A 25,840-nucleotide genomic window follows, 5' to 3' on the forward strand; every position below is an offset into this window, starting at 1 on the left:
TAGGGCTGTGGCCGTGCTGGCCTCGGACGTGTGTCTGACCAGCCCTGGGGGGACAGGGATGCCTTCTCATCTCCCTGCTCTTTCCCCAGAGGCCCTATGACATCCACTCCAGCAACCCCGTGGAGTCCCTGGTGCAGCTCTTCAGCACGGTCAGTGTTCAGTACTCCTCGTCCTGGTCCAAGGAGATGGTCGCGCTGCTGCGGAAGGTGAACCCTCCTGCTGGGGCTGTGGTGTTGGGTGGGATGGGACGTGCTGGGCAGGCAGGACTGGCTGGAAACTACCACTGCTACCACTATTGCTGCTGCCACTAGAATAATAATTCAAAAAAAGACAAGCTGAGAGAGCTGAAGGTGTTCACCTGGAGAAGAAAAGGCTTTGGGGAGACCTGAGAGCCACTTCCAGTGCCTAAAGGGGCTCCAGGAGAGCTGGAGAGGGAGTGGGAACAAGGGATGGAGGGACAGGACACAGGGAATGGCTTCCCACTGCCAGAGGGCAGGGATAGGTGGGATATTGGGAAGGAATTCCTGGCTGGGAGGGTGGGCAGGCCCTGGCACAGGTGCCCAGAGAAGCTGTGGCTGCCCCAGCCCTGGGAGTGTCCAAGGCCAGGCTGGACAGGGCTTGGAGCAATCTGGGCTCGTGTCCATGGCAGGGGGTTAGAACTAGATGATCTTTATGGTCTGTTCTGACACAAACCATCCTGGGATTCCATGAGTAGTCATATGTGTTGTGTTTATTACCCCTGTAGTGAGATGCACTATGTCTGATAGCAAGGGAAGCAAAAAGGCTGGTTTTGGTATGACAATCAGATTCCCAGCTGGGCTAGAACTGTGTCTTCCAGCATCCCACCCTCTCCATGACCTGTGTAACCTGTAAAGGCAGCGGTGCTGGCTGGGATGGCAGGTGAGATAAAAAAGCAGCACTGCAGCAGTGGCTGCTCCCTCTCACCTGTTCTTTAGCACTGAAGGGTCTGGTGGGGTTGGGAGAGCTGTCAGGGGGCTGCAGGTCTGTGGGATGTTCTGCTGCTCTCCCCGTGCCACAGCTGGAGGAAAGTAGCTGGGGAATTTGCCGTAGAAAAGGTACACCCTGTGCTGGCAGCAAATAAGTGCCTCTAATGTGAGTTAATGCTGGGTGGGCAATTTGTATAATTGACCTCGGTTTAATGAGGAGCAGCGTTCCGAGTGAGGCAGCGGCGGCGCATTGGGCAGGTTCGCAGTGCCATCTGCTGGGCTGCCAGGGAATCCAGGGAATCCTCTCCCCGGGAACGTGCCAGCAGCCACTCAGCTGGAAAGGACCCCCATGTGCCCCCAAAGTGCGGGGGTGGCCCTGCCCTGCATCCTGCCCACTCACCCTTCACAGCATCCCTGCTTGGGGGCTGCAGGTACAGCCCCCATCACCTGCCCCGTGCCCTGTCACCTGCCCCTTCACAGCATCCCTGTGTGGGGGCTGCAGGTACAGCCACTGTCACCTGCCCCGTGCCCTGTCACTTGCCCCTTCACAGCATCCCTGCGTGGGGGCTGCAGGTACAGCCACTGTCACCTGCCCCGTGCCCTGTCACCTGCCCCTTCACAGCATCCCTGCGTGGGGTCTGCAGGTACAGCCACTGTCACCTGCCCCGTGCCCTGTCACCTGCCCCTTCACAGCATCCCTGCGTGGGGGCTGCAGGTACAGCCACTGTCACCTGCCCCGTGCCCTGTCACCTGCCCCTTCACAGCACCCCTGCTTGGGGGCTGCAGGTACAGCCCCCATCACCTGCCCCTTCACAGCACCCCTGCTTGGGGGCTGCAGGTACAGCCCCCATCACCTGCCCCTTCACAGCATCCCTGCGTGGGGGCTGCAGGTACAGCCACTGTCACCTGCCCCTTCACAGCATCCCTGCTTGGGGGCTGCAGGTACAGCCACCATCACCTGCCCCTTCACAGCATCCCTGCTTGGGGGCTGCAGGTACAGCCACCATCACCTGCCCCGTGCACCGTCACCTGCAGTGCTGGAACAACACCCAGTGCTGGCTGTGTTTTCTGGAAAAAGTTGTAACCACCTGGAATCAGCATGTCCAGGACTTCCACAGCTTTGTGAGAAAACAGTCCCAGATGCACCTCGATGTTATTTGGACATCCCTCCAGCAGCAGGACACGGTGCTGAACCCTTTGGAAACAGCTCTGCCCTCAGACTGGTGTCTCAGTGGATCAAGCCAGCACTAAGAATTCTGTTCTCTGTGTTCAGCCATCAGTGTGTGTTATGAACAGGGGTGTCCCTGGTGTCACAGACGAGGTGAAGTAGGACATGGGAGGCTGAGGCTGAAATGATGAGCCTCTGGAGGGATTGATGTGTCCCTGGCATGGGGAGGAGCATGCAGGGTGGCAGTGCCAGGTGCTGCAGGGACAGGTCATGCACTGTAGGATGCCTGGGGGAGCAAACCCACGCTGGTCCAGGAGCTCATGATACCTCCTTTCACAACCTGTAGAATGTTTTCTAAGGTTTTTTTGCTATAGAAAGTTGTGTATTTCCCATAACAGAAAGGCTCCTGCATGACTGCCCCATGTGAGTTGTCCCAGGCAGGATGGTGCTGGGTGCCTTGTCTTTGACACCAATGCTCTTCCCTGTAAGACTCTTCCCTCTGATGCTCTTCCCTCCAATGCTTTTGTCTTTGATGTTTTTCCCTCTGCAGCTGCTGACAGTGAACCCTGAGCACCGTTTCTCCTGCCTGGGTGACATCCAGGCCTCCACGTACCTGTCGGGCGTGGTGTGGAGCGACGTCTGTGCGAAGCGAGTGGAGCCGGGCTTTGTTCCCAACGTGAGTAGGACTGACCTGCACCAGGGGCACTTCTGCTGTTACAGGAACCTCTGTGGCAGCAGAGGGTTTCTGGCAGGGAGGTGGTTCCTGAGTGTCCCCTGAGCCTGACACGCTGTCGTGTTGCAGAAGGGCCGCCTGCACTGCGACCCCACCTTCGAGCTGGAGGAGATGATTCTGGAGTCGAGGCCCCTGCACAAGAAGAAGAAGAGGCTTGCGAAGAACAAGTCGAGAGATAACAGCAAAGACAGTTCCCAGTCTGTACGTGCTCCCTGGGCTGGCATCCAGTTGGGAGAGGGCTGAGCAGCTGGATTTGGGATGTAGCACAGCCATTACTGCCACGCTGCGGGAGCTGTGGGTTTGTTTGGATAAAAATGTTTCTTCAGTGGAGTCTTTCTGACATCCAAGAATCCTTTTTATGGAAGTTTGATCAAAGCCTTTCACAGTAATCTGTACTTTGGAAAATGGAATGAGCAGCAGAGGTTTGGGCACTGAGGTGTGTGTGCAGTCAGCATCCCTGTGTCCCCACACAGCCTGGGGACAAGGCAGCAGCTCCCTGTGTGTGTTTGCAGCACTCACACATGTGGGCTGTGTGCTGGGCTCTCCCCACGCTGCCTGGCCTTCCTTTGGGCTGACAGCACTCCCAAAATACAGGAGAAGGGATAAATGGGTTGCGTTTGTGTGGGGAACAGTGTAGTCTCTGTTTTATGGATGACCCAAGTCCCTGGTGAAAGCCACATGGCAGCCAGCCCTGCTGCCTCCAGCTGTTGGGCTGAGGCTGGGGAGGTGGAGGGTCTCCTGCACACATCTGGAGCCTCCTCACACAGCTGGGAGCGCTGGGGTGCTGCAGGCAGCAGTGAGATGCAAATGTGGCTGCTTATGCATGTCTTGTTTTGCTTCAACAGGAAAATGACTATCTCCAGGAATGCCTTGAAGCTATCCAGCAGGACTTTGTCATCTTCAATAGAGAGAAGTGAGTGTGTTGGGTGGGGTTTTGTTGAGAAAAATACTCCTTTTCTTGATCTCCTTTAGGAATCAGAGTTGCAGTGCCTGACAGCTGGGAGCACCTCTGTCCTGGCTGAGCCCCAGGTGACTGCTGTCAGCTGAGGGGCTCAGGTGCTGCCTGTGTATGAAAAATGGTTCTGACCAAAATGGAGGCAAGATCAGGGATTATTAATCACTGCCATTAAATGAAGTATGCTGCCAAGAGCCTGCTGGGATTTAACATATGTATGTGGCACTGCTTCAGTTCCCCCATGGCCTCTCCTCGCCCATCCTGCTTTTAGAAGGTGATGTTTTGGGAAATGAAGGCAAAGAAGGTTGGACTTGATGATCTCTTGAACCTTAACTATTCTATGAAGGTGTTAAAGTCTCTGGTGGACGTGAGCAGGCAGTGAAAGTGCTGGGTTAAAGCTGCTGCTTCCCTGAGTTTGGGAAGGGCTTTTCTGTGAGCAGAGCAGGAGGCTCCGAGAAGGAGGTGGGTGGGAGCCTGGCCAAGGTGCAGGTGCCTGTGGCCACGGTCTGGGCGGGCTGAAGCCTTTCAGGCCATTTTGGGGTGTTTCAGGGCAGTTCAGTGTGGTTTGTTGATACACTGGCCTCTGCCATCACCTTCCTGTGTGCCCTGGGAAGCCCTCTCTGGTTCACCGTGAGCCCCTCTCAAGTGGTGCGTGGGCAACCTGGGCTGCACTCACCCTGCAGACCACCCTCACCCCACTCCCTCTGGGGGATGCTTGGTCTGGGGGTGCCTGATAACTCCTGGTTCTCTGCTCCCACAGGCTAAAGAAGAGCCCAGAGCAGCTGAGCGGGTCGGTGTGCCCCTCGGAGGCTGCTGAGGACGCCGATGCGGAGGGCGATGCCGAGCCCTCCCCCCTGCACATGTGCAGCTCCGTGTGCTCCGCGGGCAGCACTTAGGCTGGAGCCCTGGGCAGGGTCTGTGCCCACGCTGCTCACCCCTCCGGTGCCCAGCACCCGAGCTGCCACCCTGAGCACTGACAGCTCGTCCTGCAGAGCTGGAGATCAGAGAGCTCACACAGAACTGCCCTCCTGGGCTGTGCAGTGCCAGCCCGGCATGTCGAGGGGGAACACTCAGCCTATGCAACTTGTCCAGGGAGAGCGACTCCTTCACTTGCTCTGTTTAATGTCAGGCTGCTGATTGCACGTTTATAATGCAGTGAGTGGACAAGGAGAGGAGCCCCATCCTTGGGTGCCACAAGGAAGACACAGAGCAGGGAGAAGGCTGAAGAGGTGGTTCAAGCTTGACTTTGGCGTTCCCTGTTCACAAAGGCTATGTAGGGCCAGCAATCCCTGTGCAAAGCAGAGCAGCCCCGAGGCCCCTCCGGGCCATGGTGGGTGCCACCAGCTCCTGGGAGCTCCAGCTGTTGGGGTCCTGCAGCACGAGGATGTCCCAGGCACCTCCTTGTCCTTTTGTCACCTGTCAGTTCCTTTCCGAGTCTGGACAAATAAATGTTTGTTGTGCACTCTGTAGATTCTGCAGAGGCTGGGTAATGTGTGATGGATTCAATGTGTATTTGAGATGCAGAATGTGTTTAAAATATTTGCTTCCTTCACGTGGCTGCTGCGGGCAGTGAGGAGCCATGGGATGGACTGGAGGGTCTGGCTCTGTCTGCCTGGGTTTGGAGGACACAGTTAATCGTGGGCTCAGGTTTGGTTGGAGACAGAGTGGGTGGCCTTGCAAGGCTGCTCAGTTATGAAAGAGAGGAATCTCTTATTTCACCCTTCAATTTACGTTATTTTCAGTGTAGAGTACAAGTACTGTATATAATTTACCAATACCTGTCTTAACCTCTCAATAAGATAAGGTCTTCTTCCCCTGCTCCAGCTCTGATGTTGCCTTTCTTGTTTCAGGAGCCTTGACCATGTTGTTTAATCTGCTGTAGAGTGGATTTTGGTTGCTGTTGCTGAAGCCAAGCCCTGCAGGTGCTGGGGCACCCAGGGCTGTGGTGGGACCGCAGGCACCCCCAAACCATCAGGGGCCTTTTGCTGCCAGACACTGGGGGGTTGCAGTGTTTGCATCCTTACTGGATAATTCCTAATGCAAAAATGGATGGAAAATGTTTTTAACAGATGCAGATTCTTTCAGGGCAAGTTTTGTTGCAGTTCTCATTCCCAGGAATAAACCAGAAGGGTGTTAAGGGTACGAAACAATGTGACATAGGCAGTGACAGCGTGTGCAGCTTCCACAGTTGTATGTGGGAATTAGTGCATGGCAGGGGTTGTGCAGAAGCACATTTTCGTGGAAGTCTTTAAAGGTGTGCAGGAGGAGGGGAGCTGGAGCTCTGGGTCCAGTTGCACAGGTGTTTTCAGGACAGAGCCAGGCAGGTGCTGTCAGACCTGGGGGGATGAACATCCCCCCCTCGCTGTGCCTGGTGAGGGGCCAGGGTTGCACCCTGGTGTCCCCCACGGGTCCCTGCACACCCCGTGCCTCGTTAGGAGCTGTGTTAATGACAGCTCAGGGGGGCTGTGGCTGTTCAGTGAGCGAGGGCTCAAACAAATGTGTTCCCCTGCTCCTTTTCCCAGCTGCAGGGGGGCACCCACCAGCTCTGATCCTCGGCTGTGCAGAGGGGACCTGCCCTCTCTTCCCCCAGTAACTTCCAGTCTGGCTACTGGATCCCAGGGTGGCCTAATCACCTTCTCCTGCCCCTCAGAGCACACCTGTGTGTGCTCTGGGCTGTTCTGTGCTGAGCAGCTGCTGCTCTGCACAGGGGAATCCTGTTCCTCACCCAGGGGCTCCCTGCACACACCTCATGTCCCTCATCCACATCCCTCAGCCTGAGCACGTGAGGGTTGAACCATGGATTTATTCAGAAGTGAAGAATTCCAGGTGATTACTCCACTGGTATGCATGGTTTTTCTCAGTGAATTCCACTGCACTATTTAGCAACTTTCTGTAAATAATGACAAAAGTTGGGACTGGCAGAATGCTGAGGAGAGTCACTGATTTTTTGACCAAAACATCCCGTAAGTGAGAGGTGCAGATAGATGCCATTCAGCCAGAAGCTCTCAGGCCAGGAGGGGTGTTGGCAGGTACAAGACATGTCTAACTGACACTTCCATCACTTTCCTTAGGACAAGGTACAAGTGGCCCCTGAGGTGGGGTTGGTGTGTGTGGGGGGAGCCCAACTCGCTTCTCAGCCCAAGCCCTCTCTGTGTCAGTCACCTGCTCCCTTTGCAGCACCCTGAGTGAATTGTGCAAAACATCTCAGCAGCACTTGGCAGAAACCAGGATAACTTCTGGGGAGAAGCCAGGGAATGGCTCCTTCCCGGGGGGAACACGCTGGGTAGATCCTGACTGCCCCTGAAATCCCCCAGTGCATCTCCAGGAATGTGCTGGGGACACTCTGCTTGTGCCTCAGGCATTGCTGAACCTGAATCCCTGAGAACAGTACCAGGACACAGAGCTCTGGGATCACTGCACCGAGTGGGAAAGACACTGTAAACACATCCCTGAAGTGCTCAGTGTTGATCTGAGGTAATACCTGGGTACAACCTCACCAGAGCCTGGCAGGGACTGGGTTTCATTGACTCTTGTTTCTGCCCAGTCCCTGGAGAAGAAATGGCAAGGAAAGAGCAATTGGAAAAGGGAAAAGTGATGGGAAACAGGTCAGTGTTTCTTCATTGCCAGAGCCCCATGGTGGGTTTCAGTGCTCTGGGCCCCTGTTGTGTCATGTCCCCATTGCTGTGTCCTGGCAATGGGCTGGTGCTGCTTGAGCTGAGCCTGGTCCTGTTGGCCCCAAATGTCTTTGTGGCTCCTTCCAGGGTGTCCTGTGTCCAGCCCAACCCATCTGCAATGGATTCCTGGTGTTGGATCCTCTCTCTAACCTGTGTTGCTCCCTCAGGGGTTCCCTGTCCCTGGCCACTGGCACAGCCCAGGCTGGGGATGGGGAGGGAGGTCTGGGTCTGTCTGGGGCTGTGTCAGGGTTACCACCATCGCCGGTGCCTGTGCCGGTGCCTGTGCCGGTGCCGGTGCCGGTGCCGGTGCCGGTGCCGGCTGTAGCTTTGGTGTTGGACAAGCCCTGATGCCGAATGTTGAGCAAACCTCCCAGTGACATCCCTAGTCCCAAATCGCAGCCTGGAAGGCATCACTGGCAGCTCTGGGTTCCACCTCCTCTCCAACCAGAACCCAGAAGTTTTCTGGGTATAAATATTTAAATACCTGTATTTTTTGTATGACAGATTTATACAGCGTGTGCCATTTTCCGCTGTGAAAAATCTACAGCACCTCTAAATTATTCTCCTTTAATCACTTGCCAGGAGATTGTTTTCTTATCTCTGTTGTGTTATGAAGTTTTGCAAAGTTGCTTATTTTTAAGTGTTTCCATTGAATTCCACAGCCTTCACTGGGAATTTTGTGCAGAAGACAAATGTTAGGTCAGGTCCTGATGTTTCTTCTGTTGCCAATTCTTTATTACTCCAAAGCTTGCCAGAAACAGAGTAGAGTAATAAAATAATAGCAAAAATGCCAATAATATGGACTTGACCCTGGACAGTGCTGAAATCCTGTTGCCTTGATAGGGTATTTTTTTTAATTATTGCAGTGCATATATATGTAAATATATCTTTGTATTTTATGTTAATACATCCCTGTAATTTTCTTGCATGACAATTTTACCATGTCACGGAATATTTAAGTTATGATGAGTTTGTGTTTTTGCAGATACTGCTGGAAACCATTGCACATGTGCAGTAATAAATGTGTATTTTTAACATTGCCAAGGATTTGGTGTTATTTACAGGGTATTGAGCTGTAGATCCATGAAACCTTGGAAGCATCTGAATGCTGGAATTCTGGAGCCCAGCCAGAGCCCTGGGCTGCTGGAACACCCTGCTGGTGTGGAGCCAGGTGGGAGGAAAGCTGAAAGAGGTGCTGGAAGAGGAACAGCTGGATCCAGGTGTGCTAATGTCCCACTTTCCAGGAGGGGCTGGTGGGAGGTTTGGGAGCAGCAGGATGGGCTGGGGATGCTGAGAGGGCAGAGTAGGAGGGGATGGTTGGAGGTTTGGGAGCAGCAGGAGGGGCTGGGGATGCTGAGAGGGCAGAGTAGGAGGGGATGGTTGGAGGTTTGGGAGCAGCAGGAGGGGCTGGGGATGCTCAGGGGGCAGAGTAGGAGGGGATGGTTGGAGGTTTGGGAGCAGCAGGAGGGGCTGGGGATGCTGAGAGGGCAGAGTAGGAGGGGATGGTTGGAGGTTTGGGAGCAGCAGGAGGGACTGGGGATGCTGAGAGGGCAGAGTAGGAGGGGATGGTTGGAGGTTTGGGAGCAGCAGGAGGGACTGGGGATGCTGAGAGGGCAGAGTAGGAGGGGATGGTTGGAGGTTTGGGAGCAGCAGGATGGGATGGGGATGCTGAGAGGGCAGAGTAGGAGGGGATGGTTGGAGGTTTGGGAGCAGCAGGAGGGGCTGGGGATGCTCAGGGGGCAGAGTAGGAGGGGATGGTTGGAGGTTTGGGAGCAGCAGGATGGGCTAGGGATGCTGAGAGGGCAGAGTAGGAGGGGTGGTTGGAGGTTTGGGAGCAGTAGAAGGGGCTGAGGGTACTCAGAGGGCAGAGTAGGAGGGGATGGTGGTAGGACCCTGGCATTGCTGTGGCAGGGAGGGTGCACCAGCTGTGTCTCACTGTGCTTTGGTATTTCCCCTTGCACAGCCCTGGATTTTGTGTCAATCTCGGGCCCCAGAAGTGCCAGGAGGTCTCTGCTTTCCCCCTTTCCCCCCTCCCCAGGGCAGGAATCACTCCTCTAGCTCGGTGTGCTCCTGCTGGGGGGCAGCGCAGGCAGCAGCTACAAAGGCTCCTCCTGACTTCAAAGGAGCCGTGAAAGAACGAGACCGATGTCTGAGCCTGAGCTCCTCCCTCTCTGCAGAGCCTGGCACCTCCACTTTGATGCCTCTGGGACGGCATTCCCAGCTGTCCCTGGTGTCCCCAAGGACCGAGGACGCTGGTCAGGCCTGGTCCTTCACTGCAGGGGGCAAAAGGCAAAGGTCACAGTGTGAGGGCAGCTTCCCATGTACAGCCCTGAAATACAGTGGGTGGAAAAGCTGATGGACTCAGACCTCCAGGACTGAGACCAGGGTTGCCCAGTGTCTACTTGCCCTGTGCCCTTATCACTGTGCCTAAGACATGGGAACCAGTGTTTGCCAGGGACAAGCATCTCATCCCACCCCCTGCCATGGGCAGGGACATCTTCCACCAGACCAAGTTGCTCCAAGCCCCATCTAACACTTCCAGGGATGGGGCAGCCACAATTACTCTGGGCAACCTGTATCAGCACCTCCCCACCCTCACAGGGAAGAATTCCTTCCTAGTATCTATCTAACCCTGCCCTCTGGCAGGGGGAAGCCATTCCCCCTTGTCCTGGCACTCCATGTAAAATAAAAATAAATAAAAAGCTGCAGTGAGCATGGAAAGGCAGGGATAATTTGGGCTAAGTGCAGGAATAGTTTGGTGCCTCTACCAGCTGATTCCCTGCCTTAGGAGCTCTGCTGTCCTGCAGGAATCCAGGGGTCCATCCCCACTCCAGGCACAAGCACCGGGACCGGGGGCTCCCCCGTTGTGGCCGCGGTGCCACAGAGCTGGGGATGGGCCCTCGGTCGAGGGCACGGAGCGTGTCCCTGTGCCCCTGACCCAGAGCCTGCAGGGGAGCTGTCCAAAGGAATTAGGGCACAGATCACGGAGCTGCCACGCAGGGTTTGTTTCCCGCAGGCTCTGGCTCCATCAGCAGGGGCTGTGGGGCTCAGCCTCTCCTGGCTCTGGGAGGGCTGCAGAGATGCTCCTGCCCCCAGTCCCTGCACTAGGAGGAGGCTGGGGCAGCTGTGCCAGCTCCAACAGCTCCCTGACAGGGGGAATAAATGCAAACTCTCCCTCCAAAGGGAAGGGGTGGTGGGATTTGAGCCCTGGATTGGTGCAGTAGGTGGAGGGACAAAAACTGGCCTATGTGGGAGTGGGGATGGCATCTCTGGGTTCTGGCACTAACCAGCCCAGCTGTGGGAAAAGGGATATTTCCAGGACACAGAACACAGAACTCCTTTATTAAGTGCTACCAAGCTGAGGGTGCTGGGGTGTCCCTCTCATCCCCTGAATATTGGGGTGGCGGGGAGGTCACTGCCTGCAGACTTTGGCTTCTGTCTTTCTCATTCTTTATGGAGTTCCTACTGACATAATTTTAAGTTCTAATTGGGTTGAAACAGACTTTAAAGCTTATCTAGTCCCACCTCCTGCCAGGGCCAGGACATCTTCCACAAAATGTTAATTGTCTTGGTGCAATTGCAGGAAAAATCAGAAAACCAACAAAATTAAATTAAGTAAGTTGAAGCCAAATATAAAACCTGAACAAATGCATTCCTATGTGTTTGATTATTGCAGTATTAAGCTGTGAGATGTAGGTCAGATCAGATAATCAAACACCTTCCCCCCCAAAACCCAAATCCCTCCCTTGCTTACGTTTGTGGGTTCAGGCAATACCTTCATTCCTACCTGGCTCATGGATTCGTGTATCTGGAGCTGCTGTACGTGTGATTCCAGCTCCCACCCATGGGAGCACATGTGTGCTTGTGCTTCCACAACCCTTTTCCCTTTCTCATTCCCTGCTCACACAGAGCTGGAGACCAAAGCCCGACACTGCCCAAGGGAAATGGGCATCTCAGGGACGTGCCACGGCATCTCACTGGCACCAGGAGTGACACTGACCTGGTGGGACACACCAGCCCCTGCTCCTGGTGCTGTGGGTTTATCTGCAGACCGAGGGGCTTTGGGGTCAGGGGGCTGCAGAGCCCCGAGTTCAGCCAGGTGCCCAGAGCCAGGGGGCACAGCTGAGCAGGAGGGTGGGATTCTGCCTTGGGCACACACAGCAGAGGAGGAGCCCCTCCCCTTGTCCAAGGGGAACACAGTAACCTGCAGGTCAAGACTGGATTGTACAACCCTCACACAGAAAAGGGAGAAAATGCAAAAACAGACTTGGAGGATCAGCCACTTCCACCTTTTATGGTTTCCAACCAACTTTATTCCAAGCAAGGAGCAGACAGGAGCAGCAAGCTGTTCCTGGAGGTACATGCACGGCTCTGTGGCCAGAGGCTCACTCTGTGTACACACCTTTAAATATAGTAACTGGGCTATAACAGCCTTTAAAAAAGAGTGTGTCACATGCACCCAGCCTGCAAACGAGCCCTGGGACTGGGTACAGGACCCACACTCAGTTCTTGGAAAACTGTATAAATGATCTGTAAAAACAAGGCTGACAGAAGGACATGGGCCCGCAGCAAGGCCAGGTCCTGCAGAGCCATTCCCGCTGTGCCCCCCTGGAGCTGTGGCTGCCAAGGGACAGGCAGACAGATGGACAGGGTGGCTTGGGGGCATGGTGGCCATGGCTCTGGGAGCACGGGAGGGCTGCTCAGGAGCACTGCAGACAGCTGGGATGTGACTGACTGTATGGAAACCATGGAAGTGCTCTTCAGCTGGAAGTCCTTCGATGAGGAGGGGCAGGGGGTGCTGCTGGAAAGGAGCGTGATCCAGCCAGGACGTGCCTTCATTCCCGCCCTGGCCCCCACCAGCCCCGGCAGGGCTGAGCCCACTGTCCTGGGGGCATCACGGGGCCACATGCACAGGGAAGGGCTTTCCAAGCAGCTACTGAAGGAATACTGACGGGAGAATCCAGGCTGGGAGTGCTACCGGGGGTCACTCTACTTTCTACCTACGAGGGAAGGGCTGGGGCAGCGACGGGCGCTCGCTCACGGTCACCCTGCATGGGGGGCACCCACTGTCCCCTCCTGCTGACCCGGCCCCTGCAGGACCCCGTGGTGGTGGTGGTGGCAGTGGCAGGGACCGGCACGGTGGCAGCACGGGGACAGCATCAGGACAGCGAGGTGATGTTGGACCTCCCGCCCGGAGGGGCCATGATCTTCTGTGCCGTGCGCCGTGCAATGTGGTCATCTGCCTGCGAGCCTGGGGACAGCAAAGGGGAGAGCCACTGCTTTAAGTGCACACACCACACAGTGTTTCCTCGGGACAAACACCAGGCATTTCACTGTGCATCCCTTTGGATACTCTGCTATAACAGTGCAGGTTGGAATGGCTGTATTTGCCTGAACTTCTTCATGCTTTACTGCATCTTTCTGGGAAACTTTATAAATGGCTTTCCTGTAAATAAAGTCTGTATATAATAAAATGTAGGGCCTTGTATATACATCAGACAATACAGGATCCATCTGATCCAATCAGCTAAAAACATTATGGAAGTAATTTTAGGGCAGAGCATTGGCTTTCCGAGCTCCTGACAGCTGCTGGCCAGGTTTCTGCAGGATAAATGATGCTGACTCACTGTCTGCTCACACGGAAAGTCTGGGGGGATTATCCTTCCAGTTCCTGGAAATTAAGTTGTTTGGCCAATCTCTACAAGTCCAACCACTTCCAAACCCTGACTCGTAGCTGGGGCTGAAGTCCCAACACATCCACAGCCACGGCAGCATCCCATGGACCCAGGCAGGGCTGTGGGGACACCATCACCTTCAGTGTCCTCCTCCTCCCCCTCCCCGTGGTTTCAGCTCCCACCCTCCATGGAGCCACCCCACAGCCCCCTCAGGCTTTGTGCCTTGCCACAGATACTGTCAAACACTCTGGATCTGCCTGTGCTGCACTTGGTCCCTCGGCTGCTGCCACAGGACAAACTGCTCGTCACTGAGCAGAGAGGCAGTTTCTGTTTCCCAGTTCTGCCCTGCCTCTTGCACCCACCCAGGCAGGGCAGCCCCAGCCCCACGTACCCAAAGGTAGTTTGTATTCCCCAGCCCTGCCCAGCCCCTCACACCCACCCAGGCAGGGCAGCCCCAGCCCCACGTACCCAAGAGGCAATTTCTGTTGCCCTGCCCTGCCCCTCACACCCACCCAGCAGCCCCAGCCCCACGTACCCGAGAGGCTGAACCCCGACTGGTGCAGGTTGTGCACTCACACCCACCCAGCAGCCCCAGCCCCACGTACCCGAGAGGCTGAACCCCGACTGGTGCAGGTTGTGCACTCACACCCACCCAGCAGCCCCAGCCCCACGTACCCGAGAGGCTGAACCCCGACTGGTGCAGGTTGTGCACTCACACCCACCCAGCAGCCCCAGCCCCACGTACCCGAGAGGCTGAACCCCGACTGGTGCAGGTTGTGCACTCACACCCACCCAGCAGCCCCAGCCCCACGTACCCGAGAGGCTGAACCCCGACTGGTGCAGGTTGTGCACTCACACCCACCCAGCAGCCCCAGCCCCACGTACCCGAGAGGCTGAACCCCGACTGGTGCAGGTTGTGCACTCACACCCACCCAGCAGCCCCAGCCCCACGTACCCGAGAGGCTGAACCCCGACTGGTGCAGGTTGTGCACTCACACTCACACCCACCCAGCAGCCCCAGCCCCACGTACCCGAGAGGCTGAACCCCGACTGGTGCAGGTTGCGCACGGGGGCACTCGGGGCTTTGCCGGTGCCAGGCGTGAGCCGCGTCGTGGCCGTGGGCGCTGCCGCCCTGACGCTCGCCGGGACCTCGTGGACTGGCCCGTCGTACATCCCTCTGGGAACGCCATGGACCTCGGCCAGCTGGGGAGAGTGAGCAGGGGAGTCAGGCACAGGTAGGGACAGGTGACAGGGCAGGAGGGAATGGCCTCAAGCTGTGCCAGGGCAGGGCCTGGTGGGATATTGGGAAAATTCCTTCCCAGAAAACTCCTTGCCTGGCACAGCTGCTCAGGGCACAGGTGGAGTCCCCATTCCTGGGGGGATTTAAAAACTGTGTGGATGTGGCTCTTGAGGACATGAGTTAGTGTGGCCTTGGCAGTGCTGGGGGAACGGTTGGACTTGAAGGTCTTAAAGGGACTTTCAACCTGGCCTTGGACACTTCCAGGGATGGGGCAGCCACAGCTTCTCTGGGTTCCATTCCAGCCCTGCAGGGAGCTGGCATGGCCCCATCCCCATCCTGCCCTGATTCCAGGCACCCCAAGGCACCCTGGACACCCCAAGGCACCCCAAAACTGGGGATCCTGTCTTGGCAAGTGAGTGGAGTTACTGATTCCTGCTCTGCCTTCATCTAGGATGCAGCACAGAAGTCTCTGCAACAGGAGAGGGAAAAGGGAAGGAGGGCAAAGCTGTTAAGAAGCTTTTTGCATATTTACATGTCTTTGTGTCTCCTTCAAAAGCTGTGCCAACACACAGAAGGATTTATCCTACTGTATTTCCAGTACCACTGGAATGTACATCCCTCACCTTCCAACAGCTGGAAACACAGTAACATAAACTTCTCTAGCACAGGTAGGAGAGGAATTCCAACCCCTACCTCAAAACAATAAAAAGAAAACTTTGCTAGAAGTCGTTTTCTTGCTTTATAACCTTAAAATAGGCAAACAATACTAATAAAACTGGCATTATGAGCTCTAACACTACACTAGGAATTACTGATTGAAGTGCCAGGCCCCACACCCACTCAGACTTCCAAAGCCTAGAAAGAAAAAACATTAAAGCTATTCCTGTTGCAGGTTTGCCATCAGAGTGACCCAAATGCACTAATGCAGAAAGACTGTGGTGAGAATACAGGATTATGGCAAATAAAACTCTCCTTACCCTGTTTCTGGCCTTTATCCTTTTATAAACAAAATCTGGGAAGGTCTTCCTAGGAATGAAGCGGCCTGAGCCCTGGGTGACACTCAGGTTTCCATCTTCAAGGACAACTCTCCCCTGGCTGATGACCACAGCTGGGACCCCGTGGCACTCGGTGCCTTCAAATATGTTGTACTCCACGTTCTGGAAGAAGCAAAATGTGATACTCAGTCCTGCAGGATTTAAGAGGAGGAGGTGACAGCCAATAATCCCCCCAATTTTGTACACTGCTCCTCATGCACCATCAGTGGGAACTACTAACCCTTCAGATTTCAAATAAAAAGGTTCCAATGGGATGAGCTGAAACAAACTGGAATGGAGAAACTAAACTGTAAAACCACTCAAACTATAGCAATAGTTTAACACTTCAAACAAGTTCAGCAGGTACATTTTCCTAATCCACAGAGAATACACCGACCTGAAGTTTCCATCCTGGCTGCAGACTGCCTCACAGTGCTCACTCAGTCCCAACCCCATCCTCTACAGCAACCAAAGGATATTTTTCTTTTATTTTAAAGCAAGGTCCTTCATCACTTTACCCACACAGAGAGCTCCTCCCTTGCTGAATGATCTGGCCTTTCTGAGGACATGCATTGCTTTCCAGCTCTCTTCTGATTCTAAACCCAGCTCCAAGAAATGATTTAAAAATATTTTACCACGTTGTGGGTCTTTGCTGAGATGATTTTAGTAGCCTTAGGGTTCCACACAACCAAGTCTGCATCGGCACCCACAGCCACACGCCCCTTCCTGGGGTAGCAGTTGAAGATCTTGGCAGCATTGGTGCTGGTCACCGCCACGAAATCGTTCTCATCCATCTTCCCAGGGACCTGGGAAGGGGCAGGGAGGAAGGATCACACATGGAGACAGCCCTGTGCCCATCACAAGTCCCTCCCCATGGCTGCAGCAACAGCTGGACCCACCCATGTGCCCACGTAGTGTGAGGGTCTGAACTGCCACTGGTGTGGTTACAGCAGAAAGGGAAACAAGGGCTGAGCTTGTCCCTGTGGGCTGAAGGGTACAAGAGACACGTCTCATTTTTCATGAAATGTAAGGTAGACACTGTGAAGGCATTTGTGTGGCAGCCTCTCAGCTGCAGCTCTCTGAAGCTCTGGCAGTGTCTAGACAGTGTCCCCCCTCCTGGCTGGTCTCGGGCACAGCTCACACCCATGTCCCCCTCAGCACCTACCACACACTTCTCCCAGATGATGGACATCCGCTCCTCGATGCCGTTGGTGCCCTCGGGGATGAGGGTGAAGTTGTCCTTGCCCACAGCCTTCTGTGCAGTGCTGAAGGTGCAGTGGGCACTGCCAGTGACCTGCAGGTCCCCGCTGGGGAAAGGACAGGGCAGGGTCATGGGGGCACTGTCAGTGCCAATGCCACCTCCCTGGACAGGACATCCCCCCCTCTCCCAGCAGACTGGGGGGGCACCCACGGCCCTGTGGGCTCCACAGGCAATGCCACTGCTGGAAATGGCCCCAGGATGGGTCCAGACGGGATACAGACAGGGCAGAGCGTTCAGGGACCCGTGTGACATGGCACTCACCTGGACAGGAGAGTGGTGAGGTGATCTGGCGTGGTGGGGTCGGGGCTGATGGGGGGGGACGTGACAAAGGCAGCGGCTTTGGCCCAGTTTTTGCTCCAGTAGTGGGATCCATCGGTGCCCAGGCTGGCAGTGATGGGCTCCCCGAACACCACCGTGCCTGTGGAGCAATCCAGTGGGAATGAGGGCAGTCACACCATGCCCCACGGGCCCCTCACACAGCACAGACACGGACACGGTAACAACACCCGACAGTTTCACTTATTTCAGCATTCCCAGTGTTTCAGAATCACATTAATCCTTTAGATTATCTCAGCTGACTGGGAAATGCTGTCAAAGCAAGGTCTGGAGCTGTCTGTTCTTTCCTTACACCAGACACACATTCCTACAAGCCTTCCTTTAAACCAAACTCGTGTCCCCCCAAGTCAAAATTTGGAGCTTGCTCCAGATCTGCTCTTCATTCAGTTCATGACAAATGATCACAAATGAATTATTCTGTTTCTCAGGTGTCACAGTTCCAAGCTCATCCCCTCCAATCTTCCCAGCTCCAAGGAATTAGCTCTGGCACACCCTGCCAAGGAAAGCAGCTCTGAGCTTCAGTCCCCAGGGCATGAGAGAGTTTGGGTGGCAGAGAGTGCTCAGCCCTTGCAGTTACAATGAGACTCCTGGCTGGATTTAGAGGCTCAGTTGGCAGACATGGACCAGCTTTACCTTTCCTCTTTGCCTGGGCCAGGACATCGGCAGCGCCCCTGCTCATGACTTTGGTGACGTAGAGGGGGCAGTTGGCCTGCCTGGCGATGGTGATGGCTCGGTACACGGCCTCTGCCTCCACCTGTGGAGACAAGAACAGGGCAGGGTGTCCCAGGGCCGCTGCAGGGCGGGAGCAGGAGCTGGGCGGGAGGGCTGGCGGCGTTACCTCCTCGGGGCGGCTCAGCACGTGCCCCTCCGGCCCCGTGATGCCCAGATCCAGCAGCCTCTTCTGCTCCTGGGTGGGCAAGGAGGGAGGAGAGAGCAGTCAGTGATGGACCACAGGACACAACACACCTCGTTCAGAGGCACCTGAGGGCTGAGGGAGATTCATGAGTCTGCCCAGGTGGCTCAGTGTGGCTTGGGACACTCCACACACCATTCCCAGAGACCAGTTTTGTTACGGGGAAACATTCCTGGATGGGAACTGCTGTGTCCCAACAGCACCTTTGGATCTTCCCACCCCTCAAACCCACAGTTCTGGGGTGCAGGGATTCACACCAATCACTGCTCACCCTGAGGCTGTTCCAGCCCTGAGGAACAGCTACAGCAAAGGGAGAGGTGCTCCCTGCACACCTGGGCCTGCCTGGAGCAGCTCAGGAGCACATGGAGGGAGCAGAGATGGGCACAGTGCTCATGAGACTGTCAGTGGGGTGCAGCAAGTGCCACCTGTCCTGAGCATTCCCTGTCCCTGTGCACTTCACCACACGGCACAGAGGAAAGGGCACCCGTGGTGACAGATGCTGGGATGAGCTCTGGGATGTCCCAGGTCAGTCACGTGGCACCTGAATGCAGATGTCCAGCACACCCCTCACCCCGTCCCTCTGCTGCTGTGTATCAAGTAACCTCCCACTCAGCTGGCACTAATGCAAGGCTGTTATCCAACCCCATGGAGCAGATCCCACAGGATCCTTTAAAGGACCCTGCTCTTAGAGGATGTTCATTTCTCTGTTTTCCTGTCACAGATCTCCTCCCAGCTTGTCCTCAGGGCTCCAGAGTCACCATGCTGGCACTTTACAGAAATGCTGCTGCAGATACTGAGCTGCCTGGGGTCACATTATGCTCCACAGGCAGCTGAGGAACAGGTTTCTCAGATAAAATCCCAGGAGATGGGAATTAGCCTCTATCCTGTTTGGTCAAATAAGCCCATTTGAAGGATTGGATTCGGATTTCAGTTTAACCTTCCTCCCACACCAGACTGAACACTGGCATGAATGTGAGCTGAGGGGACTGCCAGTCTAACTCCTCCTCATGTATCTGACTGCAGGCTGGAGCCAGGATTGTCCTTTCTATGGGCAAAAAGAAAAATAATGCCTGTGAGCAGAGGCTGCAACACCAAGGAGATCCCAAGTGCCCATGGTGGACTTAAACACCACCAAGTCTCATGGGCATTATCGCAAAATAGACAAACTGCCTGATCTTCCCAAGGGCCCCAGATATCTAAACAGCACAGACAATGTAATAAAGCATCACTTAGGGCAGTCAGTCATGTCTTAGGAACCACCAAACCACCTGCTGGGAACTGTACAGATTCCTGTGCTGGAACCCACACGTGTGTGAGGGTCTCTGAGGGCACTGGTGATTCCACAGGAAACCCTGATCCTCCTGCACATTCCTCTGCCTGCACACGCTGCCACACAGGGTCCCATCAGCCCTTCCCTGCAAGGCTTTGGGGCACCAGCTGACACAGCAGGGGCAGGGGCAGGGGCAGGGACAGAGATTCTCCCCCCTGGTGCCCCTCCAGGCTCAGGGGACACACACACAGTACCTCCTCAATGATGTCCCCGTTCTCTGCATGCACTTGGGCGATGGCCCCCAGGTCTCGAATGATGCAGAAGATCTCGTACATCTGCCAAGACAAGCAGGTTCTCAGCATCAGACCCATCCCTGCCCACATTCAGGGTTAGGGTGGTGGCTTTCCCTGGGTGCTGCTGTCCTACCTGGGCATCGGTGCACTGCAGCTTGTCCTTGTAAGCCATGAACACCAGGAAGGAGTTCACACCTAGAGGAAAGACAATGACATGTGTGGTTGTTGTCCCACAGAGAACTCATTGACCTGCTCTGGGCTGAACAAGGGTGATCAAACCAGGAGGTTGTGCTGGAGAGGATGAGACTGGAAGCAAAGCAAGGCCAGGGGCTGAAGTGAGAAGTGTTCCCAAAGGAACTGACCCCAAAGCTTGGGAGCTGTGAAAGAAAATAAACCCCTATCTTAGGGGGGACCTGAACCAGAAAAAGAAAACCCCACAGTCCATGTCTGGGTTTATGTGTTCTCTGTGACTGGATCCAAATGCACAGTCAGCTGCCTCACTCCCAGGCTGGGTGTTCCTCCAGTGATGGTTTCAGTCTGTGGTTTATCCTCAACACTGGGCAAGGGATGGAGGGACAGGACACAGGGAATGGCTTCCCACTGCCAGAGGCAGAGTTAGATGGAATATTGGGAAGGAATTCCTGGCTGGGAGGGTGGGCAGGCCCTGGCACAGGTGCCCAGAGCAGCTGTGGCTGCCCCATCCCTGGGAGTGTCCCAGGCCAGGCTGGACAGGGCTTGGAGCAGCCTGGGCTGGTGGGAGGTGTCCCTGCCCATGGCACGGGTGGCACTGGGTGGGCTTTGAGGCCCCTTCCAACTCAAACCATCCCAGGATTCTATGAATTCCTGCTGTATTTTACATGGATCAAGACAACAAGCAATACAAAACTATGATCCAATTACAAATAAAATGTATTTCATGTGCATTCCAAGCTCGGAATAGCTCCATTACTTCAGCCACTCTGCATTTTAATACGAAATTCGCTGCAAATTTCTATGGTAATTGGGCAATTAAACTCTTGCTTGCAAGACTAGAAATTACACTGAAGTCATTTAGCTCCACATTAGCATATGTGAGGGAAAATGCAGTGCAGAGCATGGCAGTGTGTATTAATGAATGCATGAATCCCCCCACCCCGTGTGTCCTGCTTTCCAGCCAGCCACATCCCACAGAGACTTCGGGATGAGCAGGAATTACAGGCACAGCAGAGACTCCACATAAACCCAAGGCTGAGTTTTGTTCTGCAAGCCCCGTCCTGGAGCTCTTTATTTAAATTTGTGTCTGTACCTCAAACTGTCCAGACTGGGCTGCCTGACCCCATCCCTTTGGTTCCAAAATCCCTTTCCAGGACTGGGCTGCCAATTGCACAAAGGTGAGGGCACACAACCCAGATGTTACTGCAGGAACCTGTGGCCAATTTCCCTCTCCTGGGGGGCCAAGGATGGGGCAGTCCCATCGTGGCACAAGGGATGGTGCCCTCCCTGTGCCCCACACCACTGGATACCAGGAGCAGCAGTGACACCACGATGCACCCGCGCCCCTGTGCCCACACCATGGTGGGTTTGGGGGCTCCTGCTGAAACAGGGACAAAAAAAAATACAGCATAAAGATTTTTTACTATGTTCATTGTGACTTTGTAAAAAGTACCTGCTTGCCAGCAGGCAAAGTAAAAGAGACTAAGGGGGAATTAAGGGCTTGCCTGAATAACGGCTGATAAGGGAAGTGCTTTCAGCTGGAGGGCAGAAACCTGGGTGGTGAGGGGTGGAGAGGGGCAGTGTTTGCAATGGTATTATGTTATATAACATCCTTATAGTAGAAAAAATAGAGAATAAGCAACAGAATTTATACTCAGTGTAAACCCAAAGAGTGTCTGTGATAGATAATACCCAAAGCAAACTGAATAAAACTTACTGAATTTTCAGCACTCAGTGGACACACAGTCTCCGGGCACAGCCCCTGCACAGCCCTGGCTGTAACAAAGGTGTGTTTCTGGTTCACAGACTGAATAAGGATTCCTTTGAACCACTCACTGCCAGGCCACGGCTGCCCTGCCCTTACCCTTGTCCTTCACCAGGGCCTCCAGCTCCTCCCTCAGGCCCTCGTGCCAGCGCGGGATGTCCACGTGCAGGCTGTAGTCGCAGCACACCTCGCTGTCTGCGCGGCCGCGCCGCTGCTCCACGGCGGCCACCAGGCTGCTGCCAGCGTCGGGGCACACGTGGTCAACTGGGGAGACACTGCACAGAGTCAGGGACAGGCGGTGCTGCTGGTGTCTGGGCACACGTGGTCAACTGGGGAAACACTGCACAGAGTCAGGGACAGGCGGTGCTGCTGGTGTCTGGGCACATGTGGTCAACTGGGGAGACACTGCACAGAGTCAGGGACAGGCGGTGCTGCTGGTGTCTGGGCACACGTGGTCAACTGGGGAGACACTGCACAGAGCTAGGGACAGGTGGGGCACCGAGTCCTGGCACAACTGGGGAGACACTGCACAGAGTCAGGGACAGGCGGTGCTGCTGGTGTCTGGGCACATGTGGTCAACTGGGGAAACACTGCACAGAGTCAGGGACAGGCGGTGCTGCTGGTGTCTGGGCACATGTGGTCAACTGGGGAAACACTGCACAGAGTTAGGGACAGGCGGTGCTGCTGGTGTCTGGGCACATGTGGTCAGCTGGGGAAACACTGCACAGAGTTAGGGACAGGTGGGGCACCGAGTCCTGGCACAACTGGGGAGACACTGCACAGCATTAGGGACAGGTGGTGGTCCCAGCACCTGGGCACAGCTGGGGAGACACTGCACAGCATTAGGGACAGGTGGTGGTCCCAGCACCTGGGCACAGCTGGGGAGACACTGCACAGCATTAGGGACGGGTGGTGGTCCCAGCACCTGGGCACAGCTGGGGAGACACTGCACAGCATTAGGGACAGGTGGTGGTCCCAGCACCTGGGCACAGCTGGGGAGACACTGCACAGCATTAGGGACAGGTGGTGGTCCCAGCATCTGGGCACAGCTGGGGAGACACTGCACAGCATTAGGGACGGGTGGTGGTCCCAGCATCTGGGCACAACTGGGGAGACACTGCACAGCATTAGGGACAGGTGGGGCACTGCAGGCACCAAGTCCCCGTGGGGGACCCACTGCGGTGAAAAGGGGCCACCAAACCTCAGCTCCTTTTATAGCACTGGTTAAAAATGGTGGATAATGAATCTCCAGGATAAAGGGATACAAATGGAACAAGCAAACTCCAAGTTATGACTGTTCTGCCTTCTTTCCACCCAGCACAGTGCTGGAGTGGCTGATGGCCAGCCCATGTCCTCACACACTTGTGCTCCGGGGCATTTCCCATGGGCAGCACCCACTGCCCAGCAGCTCTGCTCCCATTCCCTGCAGCAGTGGCTGTGGGGTCAGCAGGGAGCTATGCCAGGGCTGTTGGGACTGGTCCTGCAGTCACATACGACAGTGGTCCTTGGGACCAAAACAGAACAAAACAGAGGTCAAAATTATTTTGCACTAACACAAAAAAAGAACCCGTACTCAGAGCTGAGAAACTCAAACCCCCACATTTGCAAAGCTGTTCAAAACATATTGAAAGGTGCTTAAAGTGCTCTTCTGTTTTGTCCTCTGATGAGATGAAGCAGGAGCAGCCATATATTTTTAATATATGTGTGTAGCAAGGGAAGGAGATCTGCAAGGCACGTAACACCTTTAATTAGGTTTGTAGTGCTTTGATTTCTCCAGCAGAAATTAACATTTCTGTGCTACAAGGGTAAATATCTCTGCAGTGACTCAAGGCCTGGTGTGTGTTGCTAGACAGCTACTCAGAGCCTGTTGGAATCTGCTGCCCTTACTGATCATGGTGGTGCCTCCTGCCAGCGCTGCCCTGGTGCCCTGGGCGAAGCCGTCGGCCGAGCTCAGCCCCAGCGCCGGCGCCTCCAGCCGCGTGTGCACGTCAATGCCCCCCGGCATCACCAGCTGCCCGTGGGCATCCACTGTCCTCGTGCCACCAGGGACAATCAGGTTTGCTCCAATTTGTCTGAAAAGGAAACCAAGATCTCCTATTAACTGGCAACAACTTTGAAGTGAAGATGCCACAATAAGCTGTGTCTGCAGGGCCGGGTTCTCCCCGGGCTGCCGGTGCTTTGGAAGCTTTTCCAGCTGCAGAACTACCCCAGTGTAGGTCTGGCACTTCTCTAAAACACTGCCCTTGTTCTTCAAAAAGGGAATGGATTTCCAAGAAAAATGACAGGAAGCAACCTTGTTCAAACCCCACGGCACTGTCTCATTCTAAAAAATTACATTACCAAATATAAATTTTTAACTTACTTTATTAGACCATCTTCCACATAAATGTCTGCATAAAATGACTGATCATCGTTGACAATTTTTCCTCCTTTGATTAGAAGTGGGTCACTCTAATGGGAAAAAAATAAAAATTTTTTAAAGATTCCTTTATTTAGATGCTACTTTACTCATTCTGAGCTTATAAAATCTAGGACTTAATATTTTCCCTCCAATCACACAAATTTAGTGACCATCCAGACTATTCTACAACTGCATTTGGCAAGGGAACCATATAAAATTGTCATTTAGAGGAGCACAGATCCCTGATGGGCAGCAGCAGCCAGGGGAGCACCAGCACCCTCAGCTCCATGGGCTGAGCTGTGTCTCCAAGCTGTGTTCCTGCCTCCTCCCTCAGCTCTGGCTATGGAGACTTCTCGGTGCATCTCATTAACCTGGTAATTTATTGCCATTCATTAGTTTGCACAGTCTGGCTGGATGCAGATAAAGCCTGAAGGACTCCCCTCACTTCAAAGCCAGACACTGGCCCAGTTGTCAGATTTGCAGAATCTTTACCCGGAATCTTTAAGTAGAAAATTTGGGAAGCAGCAGCACTAATGTGAATATGAAGCTGTGACCTAATTTCAGAGGATTCCTTTCCTGCTCTCTGCTGTTGCTAAAAAAATATCAACAAGGCTGAAACAGGCAACACAAAGAGCATGGCCTGGGCACAAAACCAGCCGAGGGAATCCCGAGCACGTGGCATCACAACCCAGAGATGCTGCACCACACAGCTGACAAAAACTGCCTGGAAACATTCTGGAGCTTGTTTAAAAGAGCATCACCGGCATATAAAAAAGAAAAAACAAAGAATTGCATTCTGGTTTTTTTGAAGTCTCAAGGATTTATCGTGTCTTTATTGTTTTCCCTTGTCCCATAACATCAATCAAAAGAAGTCTGTGTTGCTGCTCCACGGGAGAGCCCGACGGCCCCTCCCGTTGTGGGGCCCATCTTCACCCCATGCCCACCCCCAGTCCCTTCCTCACTCCATCCCTCATCCTCCCCCATCCTCGTCCTCCCCCATGCCCACCCCCAGTCCCTTCCTCACTCCATCCCTCATCCTCCCCCATGCCCACCCCCAATCCCTTCCTCACTCCATCCCTCATCCTCCCCCATCCTCACCCCATGCCCACCCCCAGTCCCTTCCTCACTCCATCCCTCATCCTCCCCCATCCTCGTCCTCCCCCATGCCCACCCCCAGTCCCTTCCTCACTCCATCCCTCATCCTCCCCCATCCTCGTCCTCCCCCATGCCCACCCACACACACTGCCCCGGCTTCAGCCCCGCTCCAGCCCCACACCCGGGATGCGCTGCCCAGCCCAGCCCAGCTGCGCTGCTGGTCCGGGGCTCCCGCACCCCGGGGATGTTCCTTCCCCAGGCAGCTCTGGCCACCAGCCGGCAAAAGGAGAGTTAAAAACAAAACACAAGGCGCCGCTATCGAGGGATTTGTCCCGTCTCCTGCTGGGAAGCGCTGGGAGGAGGGAATCCCGTCCCAGCGCCGTGCCGGGGGCGGCGGTGCGGGCGGGGAGCGGGTGCGGGAGCGGGCGGGGAGCTGCTCCCAGCCCGGCGGGTTCCGCGATCAAAGCATCTCCCGGCCATTCCCCGGCCCGCCGAGGGGCGGCCGTGGCGCCGGTGGGGCCGTCCCGCCTTTGTCCCCCCGGGGCGGCCCCGGACAAAGCGCCGGGTCCGGCCGGGCCGCAGCGAAGGAGCGGCGGGGCGGGGGGTCCGCAAGGTGCGACCCCAGCCCGGGCCGGCCCCGCCGGGACCCATCCCGGGGCGGCGGGACCGCGGGGACCGCCCGCCCCTCTCCATCTCCGCTCGCCGGAGCGACCCCCGGCCCGGCCCGCGGGGGTCCCGCCGCCCCTGCCCCGCACGGGAGCCGCTCACCGTGGTGCGGGTCGCGCTCTTCTTGCCCTGGTGCGACATCTCCGCCGCCGCCGCCGCCGCCGCCGCCGAGCGTGTGCGGGGCTGGTGCGCGTGGCCGCGGCTGCGCGTGCCCGCCTGCGT

General features: G+C 55.3%; 2 protein-coding genes across 3 annotated transcripts in view; one reads left to right on the top strand and one right to left on the bottom strand.

The window, feature by feature from the left end:
• The window catches only part of STK32C (serine/threonine kinase 32C), a 66,893-nt gene extending 58,376 nt beyond the window's left edge, over nt 1-8,517 (top strand). For both annotated transcript variants that reach the window (XM_071564156.1, XM_071564157.1), the window contains exons 8-12: nt 90-206; nt 2,666-2,791; nt 2,918-3,049; nt 3,694-3,761; nt 4,564-8,517. In XM_071564156.1, coding sequence (XP_071420257.1) covers nt 90-206; nt 2,666-2,791; nt 2,918-3,049; nt 3,694-3,761; nt 4,564-4,699 — 579 coding nt within the window. In that variant the 3' untranslated portion in view covers nt 4,700-8,517. The remainder of the gene's footprint in view (nt 1-89; nt 207-2,665; nt 2,792-2,917; nt 3,050-3,693; nt 3,762-4,563) is intronic.
• A 3,321-nt stretch (nt 8,518-11,838) lies between these two features.
• On the bottom strand, nt 11,839-25,807 carry DPYSL4 (dihydropyrimidinase like 4). Its single transcript, XM_071564153.1, has 14 exons — nt 25,721-25,807; nt 23,819-23,907; nt 23,344-23,528; nt 21,556-21,720; nt 19,633-19,694; nt 19,461-19,541; nt 17,862-17,930; nt 17,657-17,777; nt 16,949-17,105; nt 16,592-16,733; nt 16,062-16,232; nt 15,370-15,549; nt 14,184-14,355; nt 11,839-12,728 (listed from the first exon to the last, which is right to left on the bottom strand). Exons 1-14 carry the CDS (start codon nt 25,757-25,759, stop codon nt 12,637-12,639), a joined length of 1,725 nt encoding a protein of 574 aa, XP_071420254.1. The 5' UTR covers nt 25,760-25,807; the 3' UTR covers nt 11,839-12,636.
• Between the last annotated feature and the right edge of the window lie 33 nt (nt 25,808-25,840).

The sequence above is a fragment of the Pithys albifrons genome, chromosome 9 (assembly GCF_047495875.1).
Source record: "Pithys albifrons albifrons isolate INPA30051 chromosome 9, PitAlb_v1, whole genome shotgun sequence".
NCBI lineage: Eukaryota > Metazoa > Chordata > Aves > Passeriformes > Thamnophilidae > Pithys > Pithys albifrons.